The sequence below is a fragment of the Perognathus longimembris genome, chromosome 2 (genome assembly GCF_023159225.1).
Source record: "Perognathus longimembris pacificus isolate PPM17 chromosome 2, ASM2315922v1, whole genome shotgun sequence".
NCBI lineage: Eukaryota > Metazoa > Chordata > Mammalia > Rodentia > Heteromyidae > Perognathus > Perognathus longimembris.
The window spans coordinates 60,716,028-60,728,160 of record NC_063162.1 but is presented as its reverse complement, the minus strand read 5'-3'; the positions used below and the strand labels follow the sequence as shown (position 1 = coordinate 60,728,160).

At 43.8% G+C, this 12,133-nt stretch overlaps 2 protein-coding genes across 7 annotated transcripts in view; one reads left to right on the top strand and one right to left on the bottom strand.

The window, feature by feature from the left end:
• Ankrd30a (ankyrin repeat domain 30A) overlaps positions 1–3,935 on the bottom strand; it is a 76,841-nt gene extending 72,906 nt beyond the window's left edge. For 3 of the 6 annotated variants that reach the window (XM_048339226.1, XM_048339228.1, XM_048339229.1), the window contains exons 1-3: positions 3,523–3,935; positions 2,438–2,552; positions 1,481–1,654 (exon numbers count right to left, since the gene is read on the bottom strand). In XM_048339226.1, coding sequence (XP_048195183.1) covers positions 1,481–1,654; positions 2,438–2,552; positions 3,523–3,797 — 564 coding nt within the window. In that variant the 5' untranslated portion in view covers positions 3,798–3,935. Of the gene's footprint in view, positions 1–1,480; positions 1,655–2,437; positions 2,553–3,522 lie in introns of those variants that run through there. The other 3 variants (XM_048339227.1, XM_048339230.1, XM_048339231.1) reach the window with 2 other exon arrangements.
• Positions 3,936–4,062: 127 nt separating this feature from the next.
• The window catches only part of LOC125346559 (zinc finger protein 280B-like), a 45,157-nt gene continuing 37,086 nt past the window's right edge, over positions 4,063–12,133 (top strand). The window contains exon 1 of the mRNA XM_048339232.1: positions 4,063–4,120. The gene's annotated coding sequence lies outside the window, so the exon portion shown is untranslated. The remainder of the gene's footprint in view (positions 4,121–12,133) is intronic.

The following is a 12,133-nucleotide window of genomic DNA, read 5'->3' as shown; positions in this document are numbered from 1 at the left end:
CAGCCACTGTTTTTATTCTGGTTCCAATCTTAATTGCCATAAGGTTTTTGTTGTTGTTTTAGGTAAAATAAATTTTTTTAAAGTACAATGTTGTGTCAATAAAATTACAATGCTGATAGCTATGAATTGTTTTTAGCTTAAGCCAGTACAGACAGGAAATCACTTGCATTTTTAAGGGCCAGGCTAATACTCATAATCTACTTGTAATATTCGTAATCTACTTAACTATTACCATGACTGTCCTAATAATTCATTCTACTGGGAATGACTATTTATATTATAGGTAAAGAAAATCTAAATTTTAAAAAAAGCTGGCATTGGTGGATCATGGTTGTAATCCTATCTACTCAGGAGGCTGAGATCTGAAGATGAGGGTTCAAAGTCAGCCCCAGCAGAAAAGTCTGTTTACAAATAGCCAGCAAAACTCTGGAAGTGGAGCCATGGTCCAGTGGTAGAGCACCAGTCTTGACAATCATGAGCTTAAGTCTCAGTACTGGCACACACACAGACACACAGACACACAGACCAAACACTACCTTCTATTTTTCTTTTTAGTATCAACTTCTAAATCCTAAAATTTAGTTTTATCTCTAAGATCAACAGAAAATAGTACAACTGAATAAATTATCATAAACTGCCTTTAAACCTCTGAAATTTTTATCACTATATATGATTTTAAAAAAGGAAAAGGTTGTAAACTGTTTTGTAGAGACCATTTAAAGTAGGTGACATGGGAAGATTCCAAGTAGGAATCCATAGCACATAGAGGCCACATGTGACTCATGCAGGGGCTGCTCTCAGTGCAGGCACTCAACAATCATGTGGGTCCAAAGACCACACTCTGTTCTATAAGAGCAGCGGGAATTTCAGGTTTCTTCAACAGTTCCTGAAGTTGAAATATTGACTCAATTTGTGGAGACAATTTAAGTATATCTATAGGCTAAGTTTAGTTAATAGCCCCTATTTTTCCCCTTGCTGAGGGGGTGAATGTGTTTCCAAAGCACATAGTTATAAAATATTGTCTTTCTTTAGTATTATGCTTTATCAAAATGTTAAGCTTCAGAATAACTTTTTTTTTTGTTTTTTTTGTTTTTTTTTTGCCAGTCCTGGGCCTTGGACTCAGGGCCTGAGCACTGTCCCTGGCTTCTTCCCGCTCAAGGCTAGCACTCTGCCACTTGAGCCACAGCGCCGCTTCTGGCCGTTTTCTGTATATGTGGTGCTGGGGAATCGAACCTAGGGCCTCGTGTATCCGAGGCAGGCACTCTTGCCACTAGGCTATATCCCCAGCCCCTCAGAATAACTTTTTTAACACTGATCAAGCATATACTTCATTGTACTCAATTTTCCTAGATGTTAATTAAATGAATTATTTGCACAGGCCTACTGAAATTAAATGATTAAATATTAATCATCATAATATTATCATTGTTAAAAAAAAGATTTTAAGTAATTTAGAAACAAGACTGGTAGACCTATATACCTTGTTTCTTGCTTCAATGTTTGCATCATGCGCAAACAGTTTGGCTGCTATTTGTATGTTCTCACCATACACAGCGTAGTGGAGAGCAGTGTTGCCACTGGCATCCGGAATATTTGGATTGGCACCATGTTCCAGCAGAATGGCGACACATTCCTCTTCTTGGCATTGTACAGCCTATCATTAGAGCACAAAGAAACATGATAAATACAAGCAACTAAAAATAAGACAGCCTGGTACCAGTGGCTCACAACTGTAATCTTAGCTACTCAGGAGGCTAAGATCTGAGGATCATGGTTCAAAGCCAGCCTGGGCAGGAAAGTCCATGAGACTGTTACCTCCAATTAACCACCAGAAAACCGAAAGTGACACTGTGGCTCAAAGTGATAGAGTGCTGGCCTTGAACTGAGGAGCTCAGAACAATGCCCAGGCCCAGAGTTGAAGCCCCACGACCAGCAAAAAAAAATAAAATAAAAATAAAACATTTGACATTTTATCTATTGGCATATATACATATATAACACATACAATATTTACATAACATGTAAAATATTTATTACATCATAATATATTATAATATAAACTACATACAGCATATCACAATATGTTGAATATAACATATATGCTATATATGAATATATATGAACATATATGAGTATATGTTCATGAATATATGTTCATATATATTCATATATAGCATATATACAAAAATAAATCTAATGCGTATTTATATACATATATGAACATGTGTCTGTGTATGTTGGTACTAGTACTTGAACTCAAGGCCTGGGAGCTGTCCCAGCTGGGGCTAGCTTTCAGCTGTGATCCTCACATCTCGGCTTCTAGAGAAGGTATGATAACAGGAGTAAGCCATAGGTGCTTGGCTCTACTAATATATTTCAATGACACAAATTCATTCAAATCAAAGCCATCTCGTGCGAAATTGTTGGCTACTATTACCTTAATCAGAGCTGTGCTGTTCTCATTGTCACAGGCGTCAATCTGGCATTTTCTCTCTACAAGGAGAGTCACCACTTCTGAATGACCAAAGGCACAGGCAAAATGCAGGGCAGTCCTGTGAGAGAGAGGGCTTTTTAGGTAAATACAGAACACTAGCTAAAATACAGATAGTGATTCCGTCATTGTAAACATGAATAACATGTAATTTAGAAGAGCCTATTTGGATAGTAAGTATGGCCTTTGAATTTAGGACAACTTGGGTTTGAATTCTACTTTAAGTGCTGTTACTTCCTAGTCACCACTATTCTCATTCATATGATAATGATTAAATATAGTAATCTCAAGGACATCAGTGGGTTGCTTAATTAAGAGTCTATGTTTTTAAGTATTTAGAATAGTTTGCATCATAATTAATAGCTCAATAATTGTAAGCTGTAACTTTTATTACTAAACAAAAACAGTTCATTCAAGTAAAACAATATGACTTATTACAAAATAAAGTAGTTATGTTTAGTACAAAATAGTAACCTATTTTGCAGACACGTTTTAAGGATTATGTTGTTCACAAGATGCTACTTTTCTCACACTTTAAGGATCATGACAGAATGACACTTATTTCTAATATGTGACAACTGTAATTGTCAGAAAAGGAGGTGTGGCTCAAGTAACAGAGCACCACGCTTGAGTGGAAAGTTTAAGGGACAGCGACTAGGCCCTGAGATTAAGAGTAAACCCCTAGTGTTCTCTCTCTCCGCCCCCCTCCCTCTCTCTTTTTCTCTCCTCTCTCCACCCCCCCCCCCCGTCTGTCTGTCTCTGTCTGTCTCTCTGACAGCGACTAGGCAGGCCCTGAGATTAAGCCCCAGTACCAATTCACTCTCTCTCCCCACCCCGACCAGAAATCAGCTGTCTTGGTTTTGCTCATAAAAGCGAGGGCAGAGGAGTCTTCAAGGTTTGCGCATCCCAAGTGTTGACGACCTGCGCTGAGAAGAAAGTCGAGCATCCTTAGGGAAAGGGCTGCTCGGGAAGCCCAGGTCCTCCAGTTCCCGAGCCCAGAAGGAAGGGACCGGCTCCCGCACTACTCCCACACCGCTGCAGAGCCGACTTGGTACCTGTTCTTTCGGTCTCTATCGTTCAAGCCATTTTTCCCCAGAAGAAGGATGTGCTGTACTTTGGCCACATCACCCACGCTGGCCGCTTTGTGGATCTTTCCCATATCCTTGTCTTGGACGGGGTAGCCAGGCGCCCCCGGGGTCTTCACAGCCCCGCTCCCAAAGCCCGCGCCGCTCCGCCGGGGCCGGGCGCCATCGGAGGAGCCGAGGGGCACAGGGCCCTTGGTCCTAAAGCCGAAGATCTTCTTCATGGCGGAGGCGTCCGCCTCACCGCCTCCGGCCCTTTCCCCAGCCCCCGCCAGAACCCCAAAGCCGCGCTCGGAGATAATCTGCACAATCCGTTCACTCCGCCGCGTCCGGGCTGAGAAGCAGCTCCAGGGTCCCGGCAGGCGCACGCCCCCGCGCGCTCGGCGGAGAAGGCTCACCGCGCCTGCGCGCGTCCGGAGATGACGTCACGGTGACGCCAGCAGTCCGCGACGGCGCCTGCGGAGACGTGAGACGGCTTGCCGAGTGGGATGGTCGCATCTCTGCCAAGAGGATCGCTTGGCGACCTGGAGCTCGGACGGACGCCCAGGTGGGAGCCGCGGTTAGGGTATAGGCGTAGGGGACATTGTGCAGGGAGCATGTGTGTGGTCGCGCGCGCATGTGCGTGTGCGTCGGTACAGGAGCTTGAACTCGGGGCCTCCCTCTTTCCCTGGGCTTTTTCTACCACGGCTGTTTTACTGCTTAAGCTTCAACTCCAGTTCTTGCTTTTTGCTGGTTAATTTGAGATAACAGTATCGTAGAATTTCCTGCCCGGGATGACTTTGAACTCACATCCTCAGATCTCAGCCTCCTGAATAGCTAGGGTGACAGGCCCGAGCCACCAGTACGGAGCTCCCAGTTTCAGAAGAGCTTTGGAGAGAGGGAGAAGCGTCACAGCGACTTGGAAGAGAGGAATAGGGACCAGCCAGCCACCAGTGAGCGGGAGAGACTGCCAGCAATCGCAGCAGCTGGGCAACAAGTGCTGGAATTTTTTTTTTAAAACTAAAGTTTGATTCTTGTCTGCTAAGTGAAATATGATGGGAGCCTGTCCACGTGCATTTCATTTCCCACCACTCTCTAATTGGCTAGATGATAGTATTATTCCAGATTTGTTTTCCATGTTGTTGGGAATCTTCATAAAACATGACCAGAAGACCTTGTTGATGTTTCAGATAGGTGAATTACAGGTTAACATTATATGCACATGTTTCTCTCTCTGTGTGGTGTTTTGTGCGTGGTGCTGGTGATTGAAGTCAAGGTCTTCCACATGCTAGGCAAATTCTCTACTAATCAGCTATACCCCAGGGATTACTTTTAAAGTGCTTTATAGATTGAAGAAAAACTTAGGAATTGGTGTCCACAAAATGGTATTTCACTTGGCAGAAGTTTTCTTTTTTCCAATACAGCATACATTTCTTGTAGCTGGCAAAAGAAGCTAGATAGGGACAATTCTTAGTGGTCTACAGTCACGCTCCAAGTCCCACCTGGCTTCTTCACCAGCCACACTGGACTTGCATGGGCTGCTGCTGCCCAGCTATTGATGCCACCTCCTCTGGGCTTTGGCCTCTCTTCTAGGTTATGCCACTCAGTTCCTACTTTGGCCCATCACCTGCTGGGCCTGTGGTTCAGCTCATTGACAGGTGGTGCAGCTGCATGGCCCAGGTGTGCTCTGTGGCTTTCTTAGACTGTGCCCCTGCTGTCCATGGGCCTCTGATCCTACTCTTGGCCTCTGGCTTAGGAAGCACAGGTGGGGTCCAGGCTTCCTAAGGTATGGTTTCTGCTCAGCTAGTCACTGTCCAGTCAAGTAGGGATGGGTGTAAGAGTTATTAAAATAGGCAGCCAATGATCGAGAACATCACACAGTATTCAGGCAGTAGAGGAAACTTTATTCTGCTGGCCTGTGCCCAAGTTCAATGCCCAAGTTCAAGGCCCATGCGAGGAGATAGATGCCTTATCTAGGGTAGAGATGGGGAAGTGTGGCCAAGTGGATTAGGATGTGACCTCAGGGAAGGGGGAGGTAACTACCTCCAGGTATGCTGGTTATCCAGGTAACTAAGTGGAGACTTAACCCGGTTTGGGGCATTTGTGGAACCCTCCTAGGGGAGGACCTTACAATGGGAACCTGCGGTGCTCAGTTCTTTCTGCCTTCTTCCACTGTAGTTCTGCTTTGTCTTGGCTGCTGCTTTTTTGCACCCATCTGGCTCAGTAAATGAACTGGTCTTGGCTTGCTTGAGCTGCTTGTTCATTGTCCTTGCTTCTAGGAGGTTGGCTTTTGTCTGCATTCAGTGCCAGATAAGCTCCATGGCTGCCCTCTCAATCTGAGTTGCCCTGACTGAGGTAGTAGCAGGGGCTCTTTAAGTCTCTCCTGGTGTTCTATCAGCCAGTTGTTTCTCCTGATAGTCCACAGCACCATCTCTGTGTCTGCTGCCACATGGGGTACCCTATGCTCCCTACTAACCACCCTTGGCAATTCTTCCTGACACCAGGAAGCAATAGCCCATTCTAAATCCTACTGACTCTACCAGTAGGTTCTGGTTCTCTGCTCAACACAGATTAAAGGATGATTTAGAAAAGGTGAAAGAAAGGGCAAGTTATGATAGTAATGGAGGTTGTACTTTATTGAAATCTCTCTACCTATACAGAAGCAGCAATCCACCAATGATGCCTGTTTATACTCTACTGGACAAAGTGGCATCTTGCCATGTATGGTTGCAAAGCTACCTAAGGTAATAATGTGTACATGATTCAAGGTTACATGAGGTTCAGAATCCTTTGAATCACAGAGGATTCATATCCATGAATTTCAGTCCTCTGAAAGTGTAGCATCAGGACCTTTTATAACTTATGGGGAACCTGGCTAACTCTGTCTTCCCTTTACCCTAATATTAAAAAGGTCTTTCTTTTTCAAGGCCCAAATCATTTTTCCTGGAGTTATGATATGGCTTAGATAATTTTATCTTTTATGGGGTGAGTCATACCTTTTGTGGAGAGGTTCACTATCTTCTAATACAATAAATTAAGGGGATTCTCTGTATTCTAGGAGTAAGGCTCTATGGTTGAAAGATAAGATCCGTTTTCTTGATATGGTGCTTTTGGTTGTAATAAACGATCTGACACTACATTGACCTAGAGTGGACAGAATTTTATTTGTCTCCTTGGATTTTTTTCTTTTTACTATCAGATTTAATATTATCCCTTATAAAATGGTACCAAGATTATAATTAGAAGACAAATACTTTTTTGAATTGGTTTCCATGAGTTTGAGCATAAATACCTTAGAGAAGGATCCAAACTATTATGACAAAACTTAGAATGGCTATGGTTAAAAAATTGAGGGTTGGGGAGGGTGGTGCTGGGCACTGGTAGATTACACCTGTAATCCTAGGCTGAGATTGGATTGAGCTTTGAAACTAACCTGGGCAGGAAAGTGAGATTATCTCCAATTAACCACCAGAAAACTAGAAGCAGACCTGTGGGTCAAAGTGGTAGAGCACTAGCCTTGAAAAAAAGCTCAGGGACAGCACCCCTTCCAAAAAATTGACCAATTAATGGAAGACTTGTGATTTTCATTGCAGATGACATTTTTGGATTATATCTTGGATTGACAACATTACACTAGCACTATGAAGCTTTCCTTGTTACCATTAGGAATGCATATAGACATCAGACTTGGAGAATACATGTAGTTAACATATACCAGAGTCTGCAAAGAGCATCATAGTTATACAAATGTACATATTTGTGTGTATATGTTTACACACATATTTACTTTTACCTTTAGAGTAAAATTTAAAGTCTTTGCCTAGGTAAGATATAGGTATAAATTACTAACACCAATCAGAACTTTAGAACCCAGGGCTTCATGCATGCAAGGCAAGCACTCTACCACTAAGCCATATTCACAGCCCCAAGAACCAACTTTCTCAGTTGATTCTCTGCATAGCATTTTTATGTAATTCATTTATTTCTGATCTAATCTTTATATTTATTTCTCTTTGCTAGTTAGAAGTTTGTCTTATTCTTGTTTTTCTAGGACTTTGAGATACATCATTATTAAGATTTCTAATTTGTTGATATAGGTGCTCATAGCTATAAACTTTCCTCTTATTTATTGCCTTAGCTGAGTCCCAAAGTTTACAGTAAAGTATTTTCATTGGATTCTAGGAACTTTGGGATTTCTCTTCTTTTCTCCTTAATGACTCATTGTCATTCAGCAATGTGTTATTCAGTCCCTATTAATTCTAGTATTTTCAATGTTTTCTTTCGTTGTTTAGCCATTAATTTTTTTATCCTGTTATGATCTGCCAGAGGGGTTATTTCAACTTTCTTAAATATACTGAGATATGTTATGTGACACTGAATATGATATATTTTGGAGAATGTTCCATGAGCTGTAGAAAATGTATATTGTGCAGCTGCTGGATAAAATATTCTATAGATACCTGTGAGGTCGAGTTGGTCTACACAGCCAATTAAATCTGAGGTCTTTCTTAATTTCTGAACGGATATTTATTGATGACAGTACTGAGTCAAAGTCTTTACTTATTATTGTGTTTGGATCTCTGTGTTTTTTGTGGACAGAATTTTATTTGTCTCCTTGGATTTTTTCTTTTTCTATCAGATTTAATATTATCCCTTATAAAATGGTACCAAGATTATAATTAGAAGACAAATACTTTTTTGAATTGGTTTCCATGAGTTTGATCATAAATACCTTAGAGAAGGATCCAAACTATTATGACAAAACTTAGAATAGCTGTGGTTAAAAATTGAGGGTTGGGGAGGGTGGTGCTGGGCACTGGTAGATTACACCTGTAATCCTAGGCTGAGATTGGATTGAGCTTTGAAACTAACCTGGGCAGGAAAGTGAGATTATCTCCAATTAACCACCAGAAAACCAGAAGCAGACCTGTGGGTCAAAGTGGTAGAGCACTAGCCTTGAAAAAAAGCTCAGGGACCTTGAAACTACTACAGGAAAGAATAGGAGAAACATTAGAACTTTTTGACACAAGCAGAAACTTTCTGACTAAAGTTCCAAGGCTCAGCAAATCAAAGAGAGTTGACAAATGAAATTGTATCAAACTAAAAAGTTCTATGCAGGGGCTGGGGATATGGCCTAGTGGCAAGAGTGCCTGCCTCATGTACATGAGGCCCTGGGTTTGATTCCCCAGCACCACATATACAGAAAATGGCCAGAAGTGGCGCTGTGGCTCAAGTGGCAGAGTGCTAGCCTTGAGCAAAAAGAAGCCAGTGCTCAGGCCCAGAGTCCAAGCCCCAGGACTGGCCAAAAAAAAAACCAAATAAATAAAAAGTTCTATAAAACCAATAGTTAACAAACTAAAAAGTTAGAGAGGAGGTAACAAACAATACAAGAAATGTATCCAATGCCTAACGTATGAAACTGTAACCTCTCTGTACATCACTTTGACAATAAATAAGAAAAAAATAGATAGAGGTGAGAATGAGAGAAGATCTTTGCCAGCTACATGTCAGACAGTGGCCTAATATACAAAATATACAAAGAGCTTAAAAAAACTAAACCCTGGGCTGGGGATATAGCCTAGTGGCAAGAGTGCCTGCCTCGGATACACGAGGCCCTAGGTTCGATTCCCCAGCACCACATATACAGAAAACGGCCAGAAGCGGCGCTGTGGCTCAAGTGGCAGAGTGCTAGCCTTGAGTGGGAAGAAGGACAGGGACAGTGCTCAGGCCCTGAGTCCAAGGCCCAGAACTGGCCAAAAAAAACCAAAAAACTAAACCCTGAAAAAGTCAACAACTCAATTAATAGATGTGAAAATGAGCTAAGTAGAAACTCCAATGTAAAAACATGGCCAATAGACACATAAAGAAATGCTGTGTCTCCACCACAAAGGAATTATGAATCAAAATATCAGAGATTCTATCTCACCCCAGTTAGAATGGCCATTGTCAAGAATAAGAACAACAGATGCAGTAATGGATGTGGGGGAACAGGAACCTTAATACCTTGATGGTGGGAATGTAAACTGGTATAGCCACTGTGGAAGATAGTCTGGAAATTTCTCAAAAACAACAACAACAACAAAACAACTAAATGTAGAACTACCTTGTGATTGAGAGAGACAACTTGTGGGCATTTATATAAAGGAATCAGGATACAGTAAAGCCATTTGGCAAAACCATGTACACGGTAGCACAACTCACATTAGTCAATGTATAGAAACAGTCCAGATGCCTTTCAATGGATGAATGGATAAGAAATTGTGGAATATATTGCAAAACGTAATTTTACACATCCATTAAGAATATTACATCATTTTCAATGAAATAGGTGGACCTGGAAAAGTTGTGCCAATTAAATCAAGCCCATTGTTATAACCTGAGAGTGAGAAAAATCCATGGGGCACAGCTAAGGGTGGAAAAGGGTTTATTTACAAAGGAGTTTTATTTACAACCTAAAGCGCAGAACCAGAACAGTCCTCCACCTCCAAATACTGCCCTGTGAATACCTTGCCCTGGGCTAGCTACCCAGATCCCAGAACCCAGACCAGCCCTGACGTCCAAGCCTTCTCCCCCTAGCCTCCAGCAGCCTCAGCCTCCAAGCCATCCAGCTTCTTTTGTAATAACCAGTGGCGTGGGAAGTCCTTCCCCTTGCCGGTGTCACAACACAGGAGGGGGCATGGCATTATGCTATGGGACCTTCAGGAGTGTGGAAGGGGCAGCCTAGGAAGTCCTGTGCCCCATGCCAGCTTCACTGCCACAGTGGCAATTTTAATTGGGCCTGGGGGCTGGAGGGGTGATGGAGCATCAGAGGGCCAGGGTGTGTATTTGCTGCCTGTTTGGAGGTTGAGGGAGGAGAAGGAGAGGAGGACTAGAAGAGAGAGGAAAGAGGAAAGTGGCCCATGCCTACCAGAGGAGCTGAGCCCAAGACAGGTCTGCAGAGGAATCAAAAGCCTGAGGCGTGGGGCCTGAGGAGAGGTGAGGCCTGCAGGAAGGAGGATTAGAAAGAAGCTTGCGTTGCGCCTCTGGAGGTCTGGAGGTTTGCAGGTTAAGGAGTGGAGGTTTGGAGGTCAGGGCTGGTCTGGGTTCTGGGTAACTAGCCCAAGACAAGGTAGTCGCAGGCCACTATTTGGAGGTGGGGTGCTGTTCTGGTTCTGGGTTTTCGGTTGTAAATTAAGCTCCTTTGTAAATAAAACCCCTTCCTCACCTTTAGTTGTGCCTCTGGATTTTTCTCTCTCTCCAGTAACACTTTCTATTCCTCCTGCCTGCAGGCCTCACCTCTCCTCAGGCTTCAGGCCACAGGCCTCTCCACAGGTCAGCTCCGCTCTGCTCCGCTCTGCTCTGCTCTGCTCCGCTCTGCTCTGCTCTGCTCTGCTCTGCTCTGCTCTCCACTCCTCCCTACTCCACTCTTCTGGCAGGTACCGCCTGCTTTCTAAACCCCTCTCTCCTCTCTCCTTGTTATAACCTGAGAGTGTGAAAGATCCACGGAGGCACAACTAAAGGGGGGAAGGGGTTTTACTTACAAATGAGTTTTATTTACAACCTAAAACCTAGAACCAAAACAGCCCTCCACCTCCAAATACTGGCCTGTGACTACCTTGTCCTGCGCTAATTACCCAGAACCCAGACCAGCCCTGACCTCCAAACCTCTATTCCTTAACCTCCAAACCTCCAACAGCCCCAACTTCCAGACCTCCAGAGGAGCAGGCTTCTTTCTGTTCCTCCTTTCTGCAGGCCTTGTCTCTCCTCAGGACCCAGCCCTCCCTGCAGGCCTTAATCTTCCCTGCAGTCCTCAGGCTTCAGGCTCCTCCTGCAGGCCTCAGGCTTGGCCTCCTCTACAGGCCTCTCTTCTAGCAGGCACCACCCCTCTACTCTTTCCTCCCACTCCTCTTCTCCCCACTCCCTTCCTCTTCTCCTTGAACCTCCAAATAGGTTGCATATATGTACCCTATCCCTCTGATGCACTGCCCCCTTTTAGCAGCCAGGCCCACTTAGAAGTGCCATTGTGGAAGTGAAGCCCATGTGGGGTGGGACTTCCTAGGCTGCCCCTCCCGTACGCCTGAGTCATCAGTGGGGGAGCCAGCTGGTCCAAGGACCACCTTTAAGACACTACACTGGATGCTCTCCCTTCTGAGTTGAAAAGCACATGCAGAAGTTGTTGGCACTCATCCCAGGTGGGCTGGTGTGCAAAAAATACTGTCTCCATAAGGAGATGAGCCCCAGGGGTCTTTTTAGAAAAGGATGGATTTTTCTGTTTCTAGTTATACAGGTCACTAGTAAAGGGAACATACACTAGAAAGGGGACTTGCCCCTGTTCTCCCCCATGGGTTGGCACCTGTCTCAAGGGTAGTAAAGGGGCTATAATACCTTTTACTACCTCAGGCGTACAAGGAACCATGTCTGGTATTGGGTGGGACTTAACATTGTAGGTGCTAATGGCACAGAATTAGGGGGAGACTGCACCGTACATCTTCCTCTGGGGCATCCTGCAACACTGGGGGAGAAGACTTTTCAGTTACAGTTTTGCTTACAAGAACTTTAGAACATTGTTTTCCCATCCTGTAAAAAAAGGAGTAAGTGGAGG